The sequence below is a fragment of the Centrocercus urophasianus genome, unplaced genomic scaffold (genome assembly GCF_019232065.1).
Source record: "Centrocercus urophasianus isolate 14NV4802_14NV808 unplaced genomic scaffold, USGS_Curo_1.0 seq_23, whole genome shotgun sequence".
NCBI lineage: Eukaryota > Metazoa > Chordata > Aves > Galliformes > Phasianidae > Centrocercus > Centrocercus urophasianus.
Window position 1 is genome coordinate 15,579,255 of NW_024884789.1, and position 23,732 is coordinate 15,602,986.

Below are 23,732 nucleotides of genomic sequence, written 5' to 3' on the forward strand. Positions count from 1 at the left end.
CTCTAAGCCTCAGAAAGAAGGGCTGTGCCTTTCACTGGTATGAGAACAAATAGCTGAGATGACGACTTGGCTTCATTTTAATACATATGAGAGAGGTAACAGGAGAGAAAAGAAAAATAATTTCTAGACTAAACAGATAAATTATTTCTAGACTATAATGCTATGGGAAGTGAAGGCTGAAGTGGTAAGCCTGGCTTCGGACAAAATGTTGTTAAATCATGCTCTAGTTTCTTGATTTGTTGGAGTAATTTTGACCTTGTGCACACTGTTGCTCTAAATGTGTCCCTGGCTCTGATTCCTCATTTGCAAATGGTGCTTGCAATACTGAAATTTTGCTAATGGAATTTTGTCCTGCCCTTCTCCATATTTGAAAAGTATCTGCAGTGAACTTTTAAAATGGCCTGTAAATGAAGCAGCATTTCAGTTTATTGCCAGCTATGTCTAAGGACAAGGTTAAATGAAGTAAAATCATTAAAGAGTAAATAGTTGCTTAAGCTGTTTATTTCATTTTATTTGCAGCTGTTAAGAGAAGACTTGTAGCTCTACTTTGTTCTTATATATCTTATGATATATAAAATATCAATATAAATAATATAAAATATAAAACATATATTTTTTAGTTGGAATCAAGTATTTATGGGGAATTCTTATGATAAAGACTGCCAAAAAGAACACTATAACCAGTGTGTATTTATGAATTATCTCTACATTAGGTCCTCTTTTGTAATGCCAATATTTTCCTCATGTCAGTGATACTGTTATTAAATCCCTGTTATCAAATGTTTAATGAAATAGTGTGGCAAATATGTTAATTAGGTTTTGATATAAGAAATTATTTTTTTAAAGCATCTCTTACATTAGTCAGGCTAATTATCTCTGGATGTGTAAGTGACTGAACTGCTTTGATAACTCCTTGCAAATCAGAAATAACAGATATTTTGGGAATATTCTCAGTATTGGGATTCTTAAGTGTGAAAGAAGATTTTTCCCCTGGAAATGTTTTCAGTTCGTTCGTGTTGACCTGATTCATAGATGAATTGCTCCAAGTCCCTCTTCTCTATCAGTAATATGTCAGTGCTTCTGGATGTTGCATATGTGAGTGAGTGGTAGGAGAACAAACTGCACTTGAATTCAGAGATCTCTTCTCATGGGATCTTGCTTCATTGATGGCTGTAAGTCCTGACTGTGAAATTAATTTAAGATCTTTGGATTTGGAATTTAGTGATTCTGTACAATTCTGATCTAAAGTAATATTTTGTTAGTAGAAGGAAATAACCACTGTCAGTGGTGGAATCACTGCTGGTGAAGAGTTTGGGTAGTAAGAAACATTTCAATTTATTTTTTGCATGCATGTGTTGGATGAAAGGAGAGCAAAAGATAAAATCTCTGGAAATTCTCTTAATCAGGTTTAATGTTGTATGATTGTCATTGCACAAATTCCATTCCTTAGAAGATTTTTCAGGGTTAGTGATAGAAAGTGTGTTTACTTGGATTTTACTTAAGGAACCTAATCTTTCCTGTCTTCCACATTCAGTGTCTGTTTTGTTTTGTTTTGTTTCTGAAGTAAGATACTGATGCAAGGGAAACATAATGTAAGAGAAAATTGACTCCTGTAAGGCTTTCCTCTGATTCTCACCTAAATAGCCCTGTTGAACTGCTTTCTCCATCAGTTCTATTGTCCATGAGCTGACATAAGGGAGGTCCTGGCAGGTTATTTTATTCTGGCTTAAGGAACCAAGTTCACTGGAGAGATGGTTTATGCAGAGAATATACTCAGTAATCTTCTTGGACTTTAGATGAGAGTCCTAGCTGGAGTTCAGCACGTCTAAATGTGAATTTGTGCCTGTGTCAAAAGCACTAGCCTGTCTAATATATTTTCAATTGCCTGTGGAAGTGCTTTTTCGTAAGTTTCATACAAATATACATGTATATTTAAATGTTTGTGTAAGTACAGAGTATCTATTCTTACATACAATACTTGCATAACATTTTTGAGCAGATAGTAATGAGGCATAAGATTCATCCAGTGTTCCGTCTGCATCTTGAAATAGGCCTTCCTAGAAACTGAATGTGAATTTGGGCTCAGCCATTTGAAGAATCTGCTAATTTGACCATGAAGTTCTAAGGAAGATCACTGTCAGGGTGTCTTTATGAGCACATTTGATGAAGGTACGGTTTTGGCCTGAGATTAGCACATAGTTGACTGTGTCTTAGACTAATTATAGCCTACTTGACTTGCACACTGCTAAGCCCTATTAAAAGCCCAGCAATATTTTAAGTTTTTTCCTTTTTATCCCTGCAGTAGTAGATACTTTGGAGTTCCATCCTAGTTTCCTCAGAGATGTGGGCTGTCCTCAACCTTGAACCAGTTTCATAAATTTTCATAGAGATTACACAACTCTGTAACGTTATTATCTCCTTTTCCATTAGTTGTGAGCTTTTTACCTTGGGAAATACTTTTAAATCTGGAAATAAATGAAGGCTGAGTTGCTTGCCTGAACCAGTCACTGAGGAATGTTAGATTTCTCATGTGTCTCTGCTTTTCTCTTTTGTTATCAGGAAGGCTGTAACTGTGTCTTTTTCCTGGTTTGGGGGGATGAATTCTCCTAGACTTTAAGAATTCTTTCCTCATTGACTGCAGTAGTCAGACCACGTCCAGTTTTAACAGCTTTTATTGTCAGCATGTATCTCTTATCCTTTCATGTGTAACAATTCTTCAAAGGTGCTTGAATCCTTACAAACCTATTAGAGCTGAAATATAAAAGGATGGTATCCTGTTGCAGTAACACATGGCCTTATCAAGTCTGAAAATCTACCAGATTGAAGTTAGCTAGCATATGCTAATCTTACGAATGCTTCAAGAATGTTGATTTTGTAAGTGCAAGCATGCTGCCATTGCTCACCTTTTCTGTTTTCATTGATGTCATTGTTGTGGTAGTAACTGAGCCTTCTGCTCTCTACAGTTTATGGGCCTTGTTTCTTTACTGTTGCTCTTCCTTCTGAGTCTCTATGTATTTATTGGCATTTTCTTTTTCAGTCATTCTGTTTTTTGTTTGTTTTCTGTTGAAAGAGTAGTGTTATTTTTGTTTTTTTTCCCCTAAATCTGAATTGTTTTGTAATCAAGATAGAGGAACGACTGATGTTTCAGCCGGAAATCTGGTGTTAGAAAAAATTACAGCTGGCTTTCAGCCTCTGGGGTAGCATGAAATTGTAAAGTAGAAAAACACTGTCTTTATCTCCTTTCCTCCTATGCTCTATTCATTTGCTAGCATCAGGAAGTGAAAAGAGTGTGCACTAATGTCAACGGTTTATGGGCTGGTCCGGCCCAGTTCCGTGACCAGCAGGGTGGAGGGATCTGCGGATCCGCGCCTCTGGGAAAGGGGAAGCAGGGGACCCCAAAATACTTGAAAAAAACAACAGCACTGATCTGAGGTGGAACAAATGATTTTACTAAATATAGTATTAGTAAACTACAAAGAGAGAGAGAGAGAGAGTCTGTTTGAATTGGATAGACCTCACCACAATCCTGGGGTGAGAAGTGCAGTCCAGTTGAGTGACTGAAGTACAGACGGCGAAGTGCAGATGGCGAAACGCAGGCGGCGAAGAGCAGGCGAAGAAGAAGGATCAGGTGACCTTGCTTGGAGTTATATCCCCTTGCTGACCGCAAAGCCTCCTGGGGAAATGTAGTTCTTCTCCGACGGACGAACATTCGGCAGATATCAAACCCCACCCCCAGTGCATTACATGATGTTATGGTGTGGAATACTGATGACCAAAAATCATAAAACCATGACAACTAAGCTCATTCAAACTTGTTGCAGTACTATCTGAAAATCCTCTGGTATTCTAGGTAGTGCAAACTGTGATTGGGAAATGCATTCACAGTAAGTTTGAAGTGGGTGATGGAGGTTGCAAGACTGGGAAAATCTTTCTCTGGTAACTTTTTGAATGTGTTAGGAGATGACATGATCTACTGTTGTTCAGTTTGATGTGTTTTATGAACTTTGTGACTTGGCTCATAGATGGTGTGTCAGCTGTGGTGTCGACTTGTCAAGATGGAATGGAAGTATCACCATTCTACATGATTAGTTTGGTAGAGAAGGATGGATGTTGGATTATCATTGCTCTCTTCACAGTATTTTGTTGTGGTTTTTTACTGATTTTCTGTAAACTTTGTCTCTGTGACATGAGCATTATTGAAAATATAATTGGTACAGAAATGGTGGTATTGTGTATTGATTCATGTTGTGATTGCCTCAGTATTAGTACAGGAAATGGAATCAAGGGCATTTCAAAGGTAGAAACAGAAATGAATTATTAATAAGTTAGGTTCAGGTAGCAATTGGCTTAATGTTGAGTTCTCCAATAAATATTGTAAGGAGAAAAACATATTTTAAAGACCCATTTGATGAAATTAGCAGCATAACTGCCATACTTCGCGCTGTCTTCCTTCAAGTTCTTCTGAGTTCTTACTTAATTATGTGGAATACTAATTACTAGATAGCACTTAATTCATCCAAATAACATTTTGTGCTTATTGTTTTTTTTTTCCTCTGCCTTGCTTGCTGTTTTAGTGATCTGTTTAGAATGTATTAACTGACTGTTGGGAGAAATTGATCAAAATTTACTGAAAGCAGCTTCAGTGCCTCTTAAGTGCAGCATTTCAGATCAGCGAGAACAGAGAACTATTCCATATGCAGCCCATCACAGGATTCAGTTTTTGTTTTCCATGTAGCACAGCTGCTTCTGAAGGCAAGTAGTGCCCTCATTCCACTTGAAAAAGAATCAAGGAATGTAGAATAGTATTTAGACCTATTAGATGAATCCAGTAGGTCACATCCTGGCTGTGTCACTTAATGACTATATTAGCAACTCTGACAAGTTGGTTTATCACATTCTAGTTTGGGGAGTTCGTCAAGAAGTGGCAGATATAGCCAGAACTTTGACTTAGAATAAATGCAATAAAACAAAACATTGAAGTGAGTCTGTTCAAAACCACAACCAGACATAAGGCTTAAGAACTTTCTTCAAAATTTCATGGATTTCATCGCTTGAAAGTGGAGTGAATATGCAGAATTCTGCAAGCCTGGATTTAGCAGCTCACTTGGTAGTTCGACCTGCTGCCACTGTCAGTGTGATTTAGAATATGTGGGTGGAATGCTTGAAACAATTAAATCTGCCGTGGAAAATCAGTTTTGCATTGCTTTAATTCTTCCATAGAGAAAGAAATAATCATTATCTTAATTTATTCTGTCCTTTTAAATTCACTTATGTGCTTTTAAATTCCCAGAAATATATTCAAAATTAAGCACGTATCTGACTTCAAACAAGTTGTGGCTCTTGTTACGAGTGTAGATTAGCGCCTCAAGCAAGCTGTTGTTTGTTTTTTCCTCCTCACTTTAAAAATAAGTGCACATATCTCAGTACTGCATAAGTTATACTTGTAGCATCTGTGAGCATCTTCATTGCTGTCCTACCAGGTGAGGCTTAAAAGGTCTCATGCCTAAAGGGGAAGCACTGCATTTATAGAGGAACCTAGCAAAAGGATGCTGCTTCACCTCTTCTGACTTGCAGAAAACTCATACTCTCTTATTTCAGCTTTCTTCTGTGCTGCTCTTGCCAAATAAGAACAAAGGCCTGGAGGCCCTTTTTAAAGAGTTTAGTTGTTGACTGCTGTATCAAGGCTTCTAACTCTTGAGACTAAGGACTTCCACACTAGAGCTTGTTTCAGTCAAACATGATCAGTGCCTGCTTATAATTAAAGGCTACTTTTACAGTAGCTTCCTAAGCTTGCCCTCGTTCTCCTTTAGCTTAATGTTTTTCAAGTTACCTATTTTTAAGACTTAGTATTGCACACTGCACGTAAGTGTTGTGAGTTTGCTGATATTCTTGAAGGATTTAAATGCAAGCTTGCTTATCAGGACGTGATGTGTGTGTGTATATAGGCCCTGTGGTTAAATGGGTCTTTTTTTAGGGGAGGGAATGTGTAAAAGATCTTGCATTTAATTGTCCATGTACATTTTACAAGCACAGAATAAAGAATGTTCTGTGGAATAGCATTAAGTGACCTTTATGTTATGTGATGGAAGGAAGACCTGTAGTTATTTTGTTTGCTTATTTAAAGACCTCTGACTAGCCACCCAGACAGCATACAGCCTGAGACTTTGTCTACTTCTGATCACTTCTAAAGCTGATACCTTTGTACTCATAGAACAGAAGTGAATGTTTACTGTTGTTCCTCTCTTCTTTAAGATAATTTGAAGAGAACTGGGACTCTTTTATTTCTGGCTGCCAGAATAGTGTGCACTGCTCCCTTCTAAATTCACCAGTGAAGCACTAATTGGACTTTGTGTTCAGCATAGACATGTAAGTTACTTGGATGTAAGTGATAATTCTTCCTGAAGCACCTCTCTACAGTGTTCTCAGGGGAATGCGTTTCCCCCATTTCTCAGGACGAGGGGAAATGGCCTTAAGTTGCAACAGGGTAAGTTTAGGTTGGGTATCAGAAAAACTTCTTTACAGAAAGGGTTGTTAAGCACTGGAATAGGCTGCCCAGGGAGGTGGCTGAGTCACCATCCCTGGATGTGTTTAAAAACAGTTTGGATGTGCTGCTCAGGGACATGATTTAGCAGAGGGTTGTTAGGGCAGTTTGGTTAGGTCGTGGTTGGACTCAGTGATCTAAAAGGTCTTTTTCCAACCTGAGCAATTCTATGAATGGCAAGGCACAACCACAGTATATCAGACAGGTACTATGCAGTGATCCTACAGAGAATCTGCCTAGTGTACTAAGAAAATTAACGGCACCTTTGAGAGCAGGCGGAGCCTGACCTTTTGCAGGATAAGTACAAAAGATGACAACAGTAGCATTGACCAAACTGGTTAAAGTATCATTGAGTTTGTAGTAAAGTTCTGTTAATCTAAACGCCTGCACAACCATCTTTCTGCCTGCCCTGTGGTCCTGCCACTGACTGTGAAAGATGGCACTTTGATTTATGTTTGTAACTTTGGAAATAAGGTAGGTGGTTAATATTACAACAAGGTTTGTGGTTTTGAGTACTTCTTGCTTAAGATCTTAACAGGTACCAACCCACTGAAGAAATGTTTGGTATGTTGCAGTAGAATTAGATGTTCAGCTGTCATGAACAGTTGAAAAGTAACACGTCCTATATTTCTGGTGCCTTGTGCCACCAAGGCAGTGACAAGGGTATTAAGATGAATGGAGAACTTCTGACCCAGTGGATTTTCTTAGAAAGTTACTCTATTATAAAAATGCATAGCTTTGCCTATAGTAATATATATAAATGTAGGCTTTTAGATTGCGAGTCTTATGACCTACATATGTGTTGGTCAAGCTTAAATGAATGAGTTAAGGAACATCTACAGGAAGACAGATTGCTGCAAAATCATAGCAGAGCTTTGTTTTTCGCCAACAGCACAGACAGTGGCAGCTTTGCTGATGGGTGTAGTTCATATTTGACATGTCAGTGTTAGTTGTTCCACATTTGCCTATTGAAGAAATGCAGCTAGTTTGACTTGCACTTCACTTAAAACATTCCATTAGCAAGGGTGGGAAATGGAAAGCAAAGGAGTGTTCATATCATCATAACATTAACCAGAGATAGTATTAAACTAATAAGTAAGAAAATAAATGATCTGTGTTTTCTGTTTGCTTAGCAGTGTAGCTCAAAATATATGTATTTCCTCAACTGCCAGACACCCCAGGCACGGGGGTAGGGATGATACAAATGAAGCAAGGCAGTTGTGTGGATGATCAGGGAATGCAGTATTTGCTAAGTGGTTACCCCTGTAAATCTCATTTCTTGTAAATTGCTCATGTATCTTGTAAGCCATCATACAACTGTTTTATTGTATGCTTTTAGCTTGATGATGGTTGATTTTTACTTGAATTACACAATGCAAACTTCTGTTCTTGTCAATATTCATAGGCACAGCCTTTTATCCTGGGTTACATGTCTCTTGAGAGCCCTTGTAAAATGCTTTTTGAGATAATTGCACTTCCCCTTCTGTTTCTTTGCACAGCAGCTGATGGGGTAGTCTTAATGCCACTGCCACCTTCCCTGTCCAGCACAGCTGGGCACTCAGTTGCCATTTAGCTTCTCAGGGAACATGCTGTGGAATTTGTGTATTTGTTACTTGATACCACGAGGGAGAAGCATTTCAAATGCATTTCCAGTAGAAGAAGAGAGTGGGTATGTTTTGACATTGACTTTGTTCTTGTTAATTTGGAGGCATTTCAAGGGGACTTAACAACTATATTTGCTTTTGTTTGACTTGTTGCCTTATGACTTGCTATCCTTTGTTACCTTTATGCCTTCTGGCTTATTTTCTATCAGATCACTGAATCAGTAGAACAGCATTTTATGAACTTGTTTCAAGGAAGAAGCTTTTGGGAAAGATGAAGTAGCATTTGCTGAAAATTCAGTTTAGTGCAAATGGAAGCATGGGTGCCTGCTGCATGTTTTATCCTCCCAAGTTAGGGACTTGCTGGTCTCTTGGGGGCCCAAATGAGACTCAATGAGGGTGATTATCCTTTGGCCACTTGGTGCTCCTGTTCCACTGCTGAAGGTGACTAGTGCATTGGATTCTCTGGCAAGGTATGTTAGATAATCACTCCATAACCCAGTTCTGTCAAAACTAAGGAAATGAGTCTACTTAAATATGATGGCCAATGCAGGGAAAAAAAAAAAAAGTGTCAGAATTGGGTGAATGTGATTGTGCAAACAGAAATGTTGGCAGCTGTTAAATTCTGGAGCTGGAACGCAGCAGGCTGTCATAGCAGTTACCAGTGCTGAACTGCAGCTGGAATGGCAGGCATCCCCACAGCCTGTTACTGCTCTCTGAAGAACTTTAACACTGCCTCACTTGTGGGTCTTTTCACTGTTTAGCAGTATATTTGTTGTTACACTTGAAATAGGTTTGCTTGTTGTCATGGTCTGTCCAAGCTATCTCTGGGCACAAGGACACCTGCTTATCGTGTTTCAGCCACTAGTTATACTCCTGTTTGGTCAGGACTTCCCAGAGCACAGGCTGTGTGAGGACTCAGCTCCAAGCCTTGGTGTTCACACTCCAAATACATACTGCTAGAACTGGGTTCACTTACTGAATTTGGAGCTTGTATTACCTCTCCCAGTCCTGTCAGGTCCGTAACTTAAAATTTCTATCTCCAGCCTTGCAAGCACAGATCAGTCATGGTCTGATTTAGAAATTGTCTGCTCCTCTGCTTATAGTCTATACAAGGCAAAACATTTATTCCTAAATCAAAAGAATCCTGTAGTTTTTTTTTTTTTTTTGGTCCATTATTCCTGAAAGTGAGTAGTATTGGGGAGGAAAAAGAGGGAGTCCATTACCTGCACTGAGAAATATTTAAATGTGGTGTGAATTGGGGAATATGGAGGGTGGGGTTTTTGATTTTGTTTTAGAAAAAGCAGCTCTCCTGTTTGAGCTGTTACCCAGAAGATGGAAACTGTCTCAGCACCTACTGAAAACCAGGTGGGGATATTTAGAGCTTGAGGGTAATCTGAAGGTGACAGATGAGAACCTGTCTTAGATTTTTGAGGACACAGTGCTGGAAGAAGCCAATAGGGTCCCTTCGTATTCTTTTCATAAAAAAGTATCTTTTGGGACATCTAAAAACAGGAGCATTGAGTTTGAAGGAGACCAGACTGTCAGTACATTTTGGTCCTTTCTTCTTTAAGGAGCAGTATTTGAACGAGATATCCGCTCAAGATTTGAGATGCAATACAGGTGGCTTATGAGCCTCACCTTTGGGTGCAATTAAAAAAAGCAGAGGAGAGGGGAGCTTTTTGTATTTCTTGTGAGCTTCTGTTCATTTGTGTCAGTTTATATCTCTTACTCTTTCAAAGAAGAATAGCAAATAGGAGAGGGAAAGTCCAGAGAAAGCTGCATTAAATTCCTCTGCAGACAGAGGAGGGAGCAGTTTTTTCTCCTGCGTTTATTTTGTGCTGCTACTATTCTGAATGGTTGAATCTTGAAGTCTTGGACTGTTTTGGAGGGTTTTAAGCATTAATAGGGAAAGATCTTCGTTTATTTACAGACCTTCACTTAGAATGATTGGCTCAAAATCCAGGTTTTTGTCAGGTACTCTTGGATTTGGAAAGCACTTCACATTGCTTCTTGCACATTTCTCTCATTCAGCCCTTTGTTGGACAGTCTTAGCATCTGATGCAGTCTGGCATTTTGTACTGGTACTGAGTGGTTCTGAAACTAATTAAAAAAGAAAAATAATAGGATGATATTGCTTATCAAGATGCAGATGGGTGGGCTGCTCCAGAAATATAGTGGAGAATGACATCTTAGAGCAAAAGTGACTCCTAAATGGTATCAGTAGAAAGAATGATTTATCTGTTGTTTGTGCCTTGGAGAAGCTCAGTGCTTTGGAGCTCTGTTTTCTTAACATTGTTGAAATGTGAATGGTGGTTCTTTCCCATTTCAGCAAGTGAGAAAGGGCTTTAGCTCTGTAGAGTTCTTGGAGATAGTTACGGAAAGTCCAGTGATGGGAGTGTGGCTTGGAGTGTCATGAGAGCAAGGGAAGACACTTGAGACAAAACCCAGACCATCTATAAAATGAAGCAGAGCAAAAAGCATCTGTAGCTTCCTGTTTCTGTAGACAAATGCTGTCAAATTCAGTGATGTTTCTAAAATAGAACTCAAATGAAAAATAACTTCTTGAAGCTTTCAGTAGTTGCACAGCTGGGTAAAAAAATCTAATGGATTTATTTTCTAGAGACTTGAAAAGAACACACAGTATTGCATACTTGTGAATCTTTTGTTTATGTGATTGCTCTGAGATGTTGGTTACCAGTTAATCTAAAGTGCTAACAAGAAGGTGAGCTGAGAGAAAAGTCATTTTCATCCTTACAGGAGGCAGTTGAGTTTTCGCATCTGAAAATGCCTTTGTCTTTGGAAAGCAACCTACTTCTTCCTGTTTCCCTTGCCCCAGGTGTCAGGATCTGAAAAGGAGAAGGAAAAATAACAGTTCTGATTTGAAATTAGCATATAATCTGAAAAATTGACCAATGAACAATTTGAGCTTGTTATTAAGTGTCATATTGAAGATTGAAAAATGAATTCGTTAAAAATTATGGAGTTGCTTTTCTCTTAATAGTAAATATTGGCTTCTGCTGATGAAAAGCAGTAAATGTAAACAGTAAGTTCTATTCTTGTGCAGCATTTTGACATATCTTGAACAAAATATTAACCTTTAGGAGTGGATACACACCTTTTCTGAAAGTGAATTTCTTAATATGCCAAGAGAAATATCTGTTTGGGGGGATAGGGGGGATAGTTGTAGCTTGATGATGCCAGTAGGAGTTCATGTAGAAATGTATTTGAGAACGTATCATTCCAGTGAACTCATTTAATTCTTAAATGAGAAGTTTGAGAACATTAAGACATGAAGTTGAAATTCTGAGCAATAATGAATGCATCACTGCTCTTTCAGACACTTCAGTAGGGAATTGCAAGTGACTTGACACCATGGTAGCCCTTTCCTTGAAGATCTGTGTCCGCCAATGCAATGTTGTGAAGACGATGCAGTTTGAACCATCCACTGCAGTGTATGATGCCTGTAGAGTTATTCGTGAACGAGTGCCAGAGGCTCAGATGGGGCAAGGTGAGTTCCTAAAAAATAAACAGACTGATTTTTGTTTTAATTTTTTACAGCCTATTCTTTTTCCATTTATCTTTTAGGTTGGAGGGTTTGTGTTTTTGTTTGAGTAAGACTCTGGATGAAAGGGAAAGATTTTTAAGTTAATAAAAATGTATTTGGTTTTTTCTTCCTTCTCACTGTGAGACAAAGCTTTTTCTACATTAGGTGTTTTTTTTGTTTTTTCTTTTTGTGAAACATTGACTTTTCACATTAATTGTCTGTCTGAAGGATCATTTTCTCTGTGCACACACTTCCACCAGCCTTGTCAAGTCTCTGTTCTCTGACAGGCAAATGAAAGACAATTGTGGTAGCATCTTTTTAAAGCAATGTTTAAAGCTGTGCTTTCTAGGAAAATTTAGGTAGACTTGTACTTCAGCAAAGGAAGGGCAACGTAGAATTACCAAACATGGCTGCTCATCTCCAAAGCCTGCAAAGGAAGATGTTTGAAACTCATTAAATAAAATAGTATTCAGAACACTGTGTACGTATTACTCAAATCAAATTAGATGAAAATGCACTTTGTTCACTCAGGCAAAAAAAAAGTCTGGCTTAAATGTAGCCAAGGTTGTCCAGAAATCCGGATTGTTTGGAATCCTTTGATTCTGTACTGCGTATAATGCGATCAGAATGTAATCTTCAAAACAGTTTGCTTAGTTTTCTAATTTCTGAGGCTTTTTGAAAACCTTATCTCAACTTTTAGAAACAACTTGCTAGTAACAGATGATATCAGTTTCACTTTGTTATGCTTACCCATTTTAGGAGCCCTTAGGAAGTCTAGTTAGGGCATCAATTTTTCAGATATAGTGCGTGCGTTTTTCTGTACTTATCTCTCAAGGCAATTCTTTTGAGCAGCTTTTTAATTCAGATGAAACTCAGTAAAAAATATCCCTTAATATCACGAATTGCATAGAGAAGCCAAGGAATTCTCTTGAGGTTGTATGGTAGGGTTTTTTCTTTATACATGTTTGTAGTGCGGCTGCAAACTAGAACACCTTTCTGAAGTTGCAGTGAATAGATACAACATATCCTTTCCTCTTCATTGTGGCTGTTAAAATGTTTCTTTGCCTGTTAGGAAGACTCATGGTGGTACAGTGCAGACTGATCAAACTTGTACCTTCACAACAGAAAGAGTTATCCTGTGGTTTGACTGTCAGCCATACACATTTCACTCCTCCAGCAAGCATGCACACTGGGACAGAGATGGTGACCATGTTATTCACATGCAAGCTAAACAGCCACTGCGATTTCATTACTGAGGTGCATTCCCCAGAAATGAAAATTAGAGCAGTCTATGCTGCCTTGCTAATTCTGTGCTTTGCATAAGGCACTTTGTCTGCTTGTAAAGGTCAGAAGCTATTTATAGGCACAAGATTCTAAAATTTTATATAACTGGTTCTGTGCTGAATTTGTGTCCCTAAAATCTCTGTATGGAGCACTTGGCTTTTCAGTGGGGTTTTTAATTAAGGTGTGTAGGAAAAATTCTTCTTATCGAGCGGGGCTCTTCAAAACTTGGTATCTTTCAGTTATTCCTTCATTTATTAAGCTCTTGAATATGTGTAAATTATTGTTATACATCACACTGAAGTTGAGACATTGTCCGAAAACTGTGGCTATATTTTACCTGACATTCTGATCAGAGGGTGTGATTGTATGGCTGAAAATAAACAAGGCACCATCCCTGCACTGCTGGAACAGAATGTGCACACAGCTGGCCAGCTTTTGTGAAAACAGGCATTAGCTGAAACGTTAGGACCACAACTACAGCAATCTCAGCTGATGAAGAGTAGCGTATGCTGTTTGAGACCATGGATTTATTGAATAATGTTCATGTGTCTTTTTAATCAAGAAGAGATAATTAGTAGAGCTGGAGTGGGCAGTCGTGATCTTCAGTTTGAATACCTGAACTTTAGACTTCGATGCCTAAGCCTGAGTTTGGCCTTCTGTGGCTATTAGGATTCTACCATTTACTTGTGATTCCAAAAAAATTGGTTTGGAATATGCTTAGCTTATGATAACTGCAGGTTTATCCTGAGATGTTTGTTATGGATGTGAGTCTAAAAGCATTGCATCTTCTTCAGTGTATAAACCTGGAGCATTTACCAAAAAAGATTTAGAAGTTTATCCTAAATTCAATATGTTATGGGTTAAAACAAATCATATTTGGAAATAGAATTGTTGCTTAAAATAGTATACTGTGATTAAATCCCAGCTGTTTTTATTTTTGGATCTGCAAGGATATAGGCCCTGTAAGAAGGTTCTATGACCATTCAGAAAAGGTCTTGCTGGAGGGACCTAGCTGTAAATATAATACAAATGGTCCAATTGAAATAAATGCTCTTGCTTAGTGAAGCTATTTTCAAGTCTTCTCTTATACCTGCTCTGTTCTGATATCAGCTGCTAATCTAAATATTTTCTGAAGGACCAAAAAAAATCTCTTTTTAAATTTGTTAAGAATGGGAGGTAAATGTAATTGAAGTGTAAGTATGAAGCTGAATAGCCTTAACTGAAACTACGCTTGTATTAAGTTTGACATTTTTCGACAAGCTGTCCCTTCTGTTCCACAGCCTCTGACTATGGATTGTTCTTGTCGGATGAAGATCCTCGTAAAGGTATATGGCTGGAAGCTGGAAGAACACTGGATTATTACATGCTGAGAAATGGGGTATGGCACAAGTCTGTTTCTTTGATCAGCATGTTTTTAGATAATCTATTTCCCAACTTAGCAATTACCAAACAGTGGAGAAAGATGAGCGGAACAGAAATCAGAGCAGCACAGCTCATATGAATGCTGTGGACTGATTTTTCAAGCAAGAAAAATGTTTAGCATTCAGAGGAGTAGGAGAATTTTAAGTCTTTTCCTGATGCTGATGCACCATGTGCATAAAAAATTGAGAAATCATACTTCAAATATCTACTCTATTGAGCTGATTTTTTTGTTGTGGCTTCCATAAACACGTAGAAACTGTACTGTTTACTTCCTAGGATGTACTGGAGTACAAAAAGAAACAGAGACCTCAGAAAATACGTATGTTGGATGGTTCGGTGAAGACAGTCATGGTGGATGATTCCAAAACTGTTGGTGAATTGCTTGTTACCATTTGCAGCAGGATAGGTAAGATTCTGGAACCTACATATTCAAGAATTTCTTTTTTTATTTGTCATTTGGCATGTTAAATGCTACATATAAATCCGTGCATGTTCAAAAGCTGTTGAAATTTGTTATCAGCTAACATTTACCAAACCCTTTTCAAAGCTATTGTCCAGTTTTTCTTGTGGTAGTCAGTTGAGAATTAGTTATGTCCTTAAACATTGATTTATTTGGTACTTGAGGACGCGGGATTTTGTGACAGTTGTTATGTGCAGCTTCTTACATAAGCTTACTTCTAGGTAGTAGAGAAATAGAACTATATTTGAACTCAATGTTAATATCATAGAAGCTGTTAATCCTGAAATATACTTGAGTTATAATACAGTACCTTAACCTTAAGTTTGGTCACAGTACTGTAGTGCTTACATAGCTGCATATGGAAACTATCCAGAGAAGGAGTTGGACTAAAATATGTTCTATTGGTTATAGTCTGCTTTTACATTTACCTAAGCAGACATTTTGATAAAGTTATTCAAAGATTACCATAAATATGCATTCAGCACAGAACAGTTTGAATCGTGTTACGTCCTTGCATAGTTCTCATTTTGAATTAGTGGTTTTAAATTGATTGGGAATAATTTGTCTGCAAAGTGAATTAAGCTAAATCTAAATGTATCTATTTACAATGTTCCTATGCTAAATTCCAGTGTATGCAATTAATTCATTTTAAAAAGCAATCTGAGTAATTTTCACAATGTAGTCAAATAGGCAAATATTAAACAGAAATGTGCATTACCAAACAGTGGAGAAAGGTGATCAGAAATCAGAGCAACACAGCTCATATGAATGCTGTGGACTGATTTTCTTCAATTCATTTTCATGTAGAAGTCACAGGACAAGTCAAGAGTTCTAAAAATCTTTAATTAAAAAATAAATATATATACATGTATGTACATTTATTCCTCAGTCTGCTCTTCTAGCTTCTGCACATTGTTGGCAAGCTGAAATTACTGAGTTCTCAGGAAATGATGGTAGGCATCCATGAAAAGAATTTTACCATGGTGCGTCTCCTTTCTGGAATTTACTTGTTTTATGTTCTCTCATGTTCTTAATCTGGCTGTTTCTCACAGTAAATTGCAAATACATAAACAGAAGTGATATCTTTCTGAAATTCACAAATGCAGCATACAGAGAAATAATGTACAGTGCCTGGTATTGAAGAACTGTCCATGTGGGAGTTGTAGGTTATTTTTGGGATCCCGTTCCCCATAGCCTGGGTGCTCTGATTTGCATTTTCTCCATAGTGTCTTTCTTATACTTGAAAATGAACCACCAGTGTTTTGATGTATGGAAAATACCTATTCTAAAATGTATTAAATTCTTGTTACAAACACTGGGTTTATTTATAATTCCAGGAATAACAAATTATGAGGAATATTCTTTAATCCAGGAGAGCGTTGAAGAAAAGAAAGAAGAGAGTACAGGCACACTTAAGAAAGATAGAACGTTGTTGCGTGATGAAAGAAAAATGGAAAAATTGAAGGCAAAGCTTCATACAGATGATGATTGTGAGTAGCGTGCTCCAGGATGATTCTTGCACTGCTGTTTTTCCACAGAACAGGACAAGAAATGCAACAGGAATGCAATTTAGGCTTCTTCAGTGTGATGCAGTTGATCCCTGCTTGTATTGCATCTGTTCATATATGGCGTCTTCTTCTGCTTCGTACTTTTAAACTGAGTTAAATAGACAAACTGTTGCCTCTACCTTTGAGACTTTGACTTTTGAAGTTTTTGTTGTTGTTGTTGCTTTTTGGTTGTGGGGTTAGAATTTAGTTGGGAAGGGAGTATTTTTATTTTCATATTGGCCTTTTTCACACCTTCATTCGAGTAGGATGTCTAACTATTGATGCCTCCTGAAAGCCATGTTAAGGTTGTTAAGTCTTTGAAAGTAAACTCATGAAGTGTAAATACAGTTAGGACTAAGACAATATTTGACTTGTTTTATATGCAAAGTGGTGAGAACATCTTTGTTTTAACATCTGGGGACTAAGATTAACTTTTACTGGGAGGGAGATGTTTCAAAATGTATTCAAGGAAAAGTGAAGTGAGCAAAGAATTGGTTTTGGTGGAACAAATGTGTTGGTGAGCTTTCAAATAATTGCACTGTGCAGATTTGTAGGTCTGAATTTAGTACTGAAACATTGATTTTGCTATTATTTCTTCAAAGGTATTCATGGTGTTTTGCACTGTGGTAAATTCTAGTTTCACAGCATGGTGTTCTTTCATTAAATTCTCATTTGTAGCAACCATCAACACTGACTAGAAACATAGATAAAAGCAATATTTTATTTGCTGGATGCCCCCTCCAGTGGAAAGGGCAATTTTCATATTATGTTCACAATAGCTATCAACACTGGCAACAAGGCATATTAAAGGGTGTGTGTGCCTGATTCTGTTGCAGTAAATTGGCTGGATCATAGCCGAACGTTTAGAGAGCAAGGAGTTGACGAGAACGAAACACTGCTGTTGAGAAGGAAGTTCTTTTATTCAGACCAGAACGTAGATTCAAGAGATCCTGTTCAACTGAATTTGCTTTATGTTCAGGTACGCTGTGTGAGCCACAAGTTCTAGCTGTGTGGGATGTGCTTTCTCCTGGTTTCCTTAAAACATTCAATAATGCCTTGTGTTTACATCAGCCTTTTAAGTTTTTGGGCATAGGTCTTCAAATTCTTTATAACATGGAACGTCATTTCAAACTTGCAGTCAGCCTTCTGCTTCTTAAACCTTTTTACTCTCTGCCTATCAATGAGAGAACATCTTCCTTGTGCTCTTAGCAGTCTGCAGCCTAGACAACACACAGCAGGTGGCTTCCTGCTTGAAGTGGGCTGTATCGTTTATCACAGTGGTAGCCCACTCAGGTGGTTCCCCAAACTGTTGAAGATGTTTAAACCTTAGCGAAGTTAAGTGTTTTTTTATAGAGGATGGTTTCTAAGTGCATACACCAGTGTAGCTGGCTACAGTGCAGTTTGATATCAGTAAAGTTTTAAACAATTTGTTCTGTTTTTTTAATAGATTATTGGTTTTATTTATTTAATTGGATGTTCAGACATTATACTTGCAAGTATAATGTTCAAGTTCAAGTGAGATTGCTCTAAATTACATTTTACAACTCTGTGGCAAGTTGTAAAAATGATACTGCTTAGAAGTCTCCACTAAATTTTCAAGAATTTTAGAGGATTATCACTCTGAACTATTCTCTTGCTCATTATATACTTCTTTCAGTATGTGCACCTACAACAGTGTTCATAGTTACTGTCTTGTCATTTTCTGTACTGATAGATGAGCATTCCATTCTGGAGCTGAATAATCCATCATCTTCTATGACCATAAATTGTAAATAAAGGGGAGTAAAATGCTGTTTCCCTTCACCTCTTGCTGTTTGTTTTTTCAGTTGTGAGTTGTGCAGTTCATTTTTGCTGCTATTACAGGGTGGTAAGATAAGAGCTTTTAAGCTGTGTATTGTATGCATATCCACATGTATGTATACATATATATGTATATGGCTATATATATGTATATGCGTGCACATAAATGTGTATAAATTTAAGTTGTATTTTGTGTGTACATCTTGAAGGAAATGTATGTCAATCCACTTCTTGATGAAAGATTTTACAGTCGTTATTTCAGGATGCCTCTTTAGATATTAACCAGAAAAGAAACTAGCCCTTTGATTATTATTCCATTGTGGGTGTGTTTATGATTAACATAACAAAGACATTCAGACAGAAAACTGTTGCTGGATTCTTGGCCTGTGCTTAAACTTTTAAGGAATTTCAGAGATGGAATAATTACCTTGAGTGTCCTTGTCTTTACCTTGTACAGGCTCGTGATGACATTCTGAATGGTTCCCATCCTGTCTCCTTTGAGAAGGCCTGTGAGTTTGGAGGCTTTCAAGCACAGATCCAGTTTGGACCTCATGTAGAACACAAACACAAACCTGGATTTTTAGAGTAAACACTGTTAACTTATAAATTTGGGTGACCTGAAGTGTAGCTATTGTTAGGTTGTCACATTCTAAATGCATTTTAGTATTCCAAGCAGGAGTAGCCAAATCCCATGTGTTTTCTGTGGTAGGAGCCTTACTGCATACATCAGTGCTCCATCTGCTGAGGGGACATTTGGCTGTGGCTTATTGGGCATTACAGGGTGCCAGATTTCCCCAGAATGCCACTTTGCTATGCAGCTGTTTTTCGCAATCGCATGGTGATGTTGGCCGTGGAAGCCCTTCCCGCTTTCTTGGAAAGCCAAAGTTAATGTTATTTGGTAGACTCTGTCCTGTTAATGCAACCCCATTCTCATGTCACGTACATTAGACATGTAAGCCCCTGGCATCAGAACTGCTCTGAATTTCTCTGCAGCTCAAGAGCCACAAGTCGATCATCTAGAATTAGATTTAAGAGTACTAAAGCTTTTGTTATGCCAGAGCTAGCGAGTACAGGTTGCCCAAGGAGGTTGTGGATGCCCCATCCCTGGAGGCATTCAAGGCCAGGCTGGATGTGGCTCTGAGCAGCCTGGTCCGGTGGTTGGCGACTGGTTTGAAACCAGATGAACATTGTGGTCCTTTTCAACCCAGGCCATTCTATGATTCTGTGATTATTTACATTTTTTAAGCATTCTGCTGTCTCTTTAATTTAAAGACAATATGGGTATTTTACGTCCAGTTCAGGAAGGTTGAGTGATAGTAGCAGTTAAGGAGTGTTGAAAGCATACCTTCTCAAGAAGGCACTATTAACTATTGTAATATTTGTTTGTTTGTTTCCTAGCCTAAAAGAATTCCTACCTAAAGAATATACCAAACAAAGAGGGGCTGAAAAAAGAATATTTCAGGTAATTGCGAGACTGCAAAACTGACTGTTTTTTGTCCTGATTCTTTTTCCTTCACTGATGACTAGTCAGTGTACTTTGTTGGAAAGGACAGAGAAAATACTTAATAACACCTTTTTCGCAGTTGCATTGAAATGTAAGGATGTATTTTTGTACTAAAGCAGAAGCACATTTAGGAAAACCATTTTCAGTACTTCTGCACAGTCTTTCAGGCACTCACTGTTTGAAGTTATGAGCTTCAAGTAATATGGAGTTTTCCAGCTAATACTTTGATCCTGTGATGTACCTGGAAATTACATGGTTGTAAAAGACTCAAAGCAGTTGAGTCTCCAGTTGAGTACTCCAGTACTAATACTGTTGGAATTGTTCTCAAACTTGAGTGCTATAGATGCCCGAAATGTCTGTACTGATTGAAATATGAATTTGGGAGTGTAATCTAATTTGAAAATTCTGAGGTCAGCAGCTGAAATCAAGTCATACAGTTTCTGCAAAGATGTACCAGTGACTTGCTGTCTTGAAGGAGAAGTAGAAGAGCAGCAGGAGGTCAGATACTTTCCTATATGTCTGTAACACTCATAATGTAGGAATTCTGTAGCTTGGTGAATCTTCAGACTGGAGTTTGTAATACATGCTTGTAAATGAAGGTGCACTTCATTTACATTGAAGGTACACTTTTCTGTATACTTCTAGCTGGTGATGGTGACACTGTAGTTTAAGCAAAGAAGTTTCATTCGTGTCCAAGTGTGGGACTGATAGCAAATTACTTGCCCAGGTCTGGGTAGTTTCAAGAGTGATGTACGTCAGTGTATGGATATTAATCAGTGAGGGCTTTGACTCTTGTCAAGCTACAACATTAAGTCAGAGGAACTAGGCTGTCTCTGTGGAAAACATAAACCGTTCTCCTGAGTTATAAAATTTTTGAGTTTGGCAGATGACTTTCTCTAAGTCATCTACAATGTCTATGCTCCATGTTCATCAAGGATCCTAACCATGTGCTATGCTGAATTTGAGAGATCTGATCAGTCAGCATTTTTAGGATGCAAGAAGATTTCTAGAGTTGAAATTGCTCCTCTCAGTGCTCCTCTGTAGAGTTTTAAGGTGGGAACTTAAGCTGGAGTAGGGAAATCTTTCCCGTATTGCTGGTGCTCCCCCTGCTGCCATCAATCAGCATGAAGGAGATGGCAACCAGCAGTTCAGAAGATGCAGATGATTGTGAAGGGAGATGGAGTGTTCCAGGGAAACCCACAAATAGTACTTGAATACTGGCAAGTCAAGACTGGATTTTCAGCAGAACTGATTTGGAATAGGAAGGCAGATGTTGGTAGGAGGTTTGAATAGGCTAGTACTGGTAATTGTCATTTCTCGCAGGTAAGAGAATGTAATGAGTAAATTGTTTAAATACTAAATAGAAATGGAGTTATAAGATACCTAGATGAATGTTTCAGGTTGAACTGTTCTGAAAAAACAATCACCTGCAGAATTATTTTCAGTTTGTGATGTGATTGTAATTGTGATTTATTACAATTGTGATTGTAATAAAGGTGCAACTGGCAAAGAAAAATGAAAAAACAAAAGCCCGCAGGAAACCCATTCAAGAGATGAGAAGTTAGAAGGCATGAATCTCATGAAACTATGAATCAGAGGGGTAGAGCACAAAGCACAAATAGTCTGTTTCCAGAATAAATTGTGAGTGCTAGAAGTTTTAAATGAGCTTTAAATGATTTATAGTATAATTAAGGAGACGTTGACAATATGAAACCTAGTGGTGTCAAATAGCAGCAATACCCATAATTTGAAGTGATTCAGAAGTAGTTTAAATCTGCTTGATTGAGGCACGGGTAGAATAGATGCTGGTCATGGTTATTGTATACTTCGATATCAGAAATTACTGGATACAGTCATTCTTACATTTCTACCTACCATTGTTTCAAGTGTTTTAATTTGGATGATTATTAACTCAGCATAAAAAACGTGTTGCCTGTTATCAGTTTAATTTTGTTTCCAGAAAGAATGTTATTTCTAAATGATACCGAATTCTCATTGCAGGAACATAAAAACTGTGGTGAGATGACTGAAATAGAAGCCAAAGTGAAGTATGTGAAGCTCGCTCGCTCCCTGCGGACCTACGGAGTGTCCTTTTTTCTTGTTAAGGTTGGTTTCTGTTAGCTCTTGCAGACTGTATTATGTGCTTGGTTATATATTACCTCAGTGTCTCCACTAAACAAAGGTCAAAGGTTTCTAAAGCTTTCTGTAACCAACATTTGGGAGAAAAAATAAAAAGCTTAAATGACCGTATGGGAGAGGATCACTTCAGTTTCATACTTGTACTGAATTCCAGAAAGAAACTTTAAATGGACTTCTTTAAATGGACATTTCTCCTTTTGTCTTTGGTTACAAAGTACTTCAATCATAGAAGTCTTCACACACACACACACACACACACACACACACACACACACACACACACACACACACACACATAAAAAAAAAAACAAAACCTCAAAAGCTGCTTCTACTTAATAGTAATATGAATTGCATACTGAAACATGCATCTGATGAAGAACTTCATGAGTTGCATGATTAATTTTTCTTAGTTGTTACAATAAGATGGACTGTGGTCTAAAGGTGGTGAAACAAATTGATACCAAGATTCTAATGCTTTACTGTTAAAGGTGGACTGAAGCAACTAATGTTTCAGTGTCCAGTAACTCCTGACATATAAGGGAAAGAAGACTAAGCATAGGAAAAAGCTCTCATTCTTAGGTTGCCTCAGTCGCAGTGAAGAGTCATTGTAGGTAGCTGAATGTCAATACCTCGCCTTTTTCTAGAGTCACCTGTAAATTCTGTGGAAGTGGATAGGTGGAAATAGAATGAAAAAACATGCAGAGGATTATAATATTCATGGGGTGTCCTCTGAAATAATTTTTGCTTCTTTTAAGGAAAAATGTCTTGTTAGTTAATTTTAGTGAAGAAAGTCTCAGCTCTTCAGAGGAGCTGTTGAGCTAGCAACCTGGCTGTGAAATGTCTTTTCAACCCTATCCAAAGCTGTGTTCATTTTCAGTATCATAGGCCAGTGTCTATTGTACAGAGCGTAGGTACCTCATTAGGCATCTTGGAGTACTTGCTGTTTATTATGAATCATCAAATTACTATTTTATTACAGATTTTGTAGCAAATTGTTGTTTGTGTTCTATGTTCTGTGACCTTAAAAAACTGAAGAGGTGGAATGCCCAGTAAATTAAGACAGAAACTTGTAGCATGCTGATTAATTCTGGCCCCTTCCCTGTCATGCTGGCATGAGTTAGGATGCTCTTGTGGATTGAAAATAACTAAAATTTTAAAGCCAGAATGTAACAAATTATGGCTAATCTTGTTTTACTTACAGCCCAAATAAATCCCAGTCACCCTTCCTGGTTTTGTTTACTCTCCAGATATTTTGTAGAGAAGTGGAGAGGCTGAGAGCAAAAATTGATGGTAATTCAGCTTCTCTAATATGGTTTCTCTTGTGAAGGCTTCTTTCTAGAAAGGCTGCTGTCGTGTTTTTTTTCCAGTGACTTCCAAAGATTTCCTCCCTAAAATGCTTCTATTTACTAGGAGACAGAAAATGGAGTGTATTCTGATCTGCTTGGTAAAAATGAAGTAAAGACAAGAACTTGTTGATGTTAATGCATTGCTTGGAATTTCACTTTCTGTGGCTGGAAAAACGGAGCTTGGTAGCTCAAATTTTTTTTATCTGCATGCTTCTCTTTTTCAGTGTATTCATCATGATTTTTTCTTTCCTTTCTTCTCTGGCATGCTGCAGTTTAATGAAAACAATCTTTTACACTCTGGTTTAGGAAAAAATGAAAGGTAAAAACAAGCTGGTTCCTCGTTTGCTGGGTGTCACTAAGGACTCAGTGATGCGTGTGGATGAGAAGACCAAAGAAGTGTTGCAGGAATGGCCACTGACAACTGTGAAACGCTGGGCTGCCTCACCTAAAAGCTTTACTCTGGTAATCTTTCTGTGCATCTTCAAAAGGAAGAAGAATCTATGTGGCATAGGGAAAGGAAGATAGACTTGCAATCTCAACA

At 37.9% G+C, this 23,732-nt stretch overlaps 1 protein-coding gene across 2 annotated transcripts in view; it reads left to right on the forward strand.

Annotated features, from left to right (window-relative positions):
• Positions 1-23,732, forward strand: part of TLN2 (talin 2) — a 140,752-nt gene that overhangs the window by 39,720 nt on the left and 77,300 nt on the right. The window contains exons 3-12 of one of the 2 annotated variants that reach the window (XM_042824063.1): positions 2,052-2,169; positions 11,483-11,653; positions 14,254-14,351; positions 14,672-14,801; positions 16,193-16,345; positions 17,239-17,381; positions 18,660-18,787; positions 19,601-19,664; positions 21,708-21,812; positions 23,498-23,653. In XM_042824063.1, coding sequence (XP_042679997.1) covers positions 11,518-11,653; positions 14,254-14,351; positions 14,672-14,801; positions 16,193-16,345; positions 17,239-17,381; positions 18,660-18,787; positions 19,601-19,664; positions 21,708-21,812; positions 23,498-23,653 — 1,113 coding nt within the window. In that variant the 5' untranslated portion in view covers positions 2,052-2,169; positions 11,483-11,517. The remainder of the gene's footprint in view (positions 1-2,051; positions 2,170-11,482; positions 11,654-14,253; positions 14,352-14,671; positions 14,802-16,192; positions 16,346-17,238; positions 17,382-18,659; positions 18,788-19,600; positions 19,665-21,707; positions 21,813-23,497; positions 23,654-23,732) is intronic. The other variant, XM_042824062.1, reaches the window with a different exon arrangement.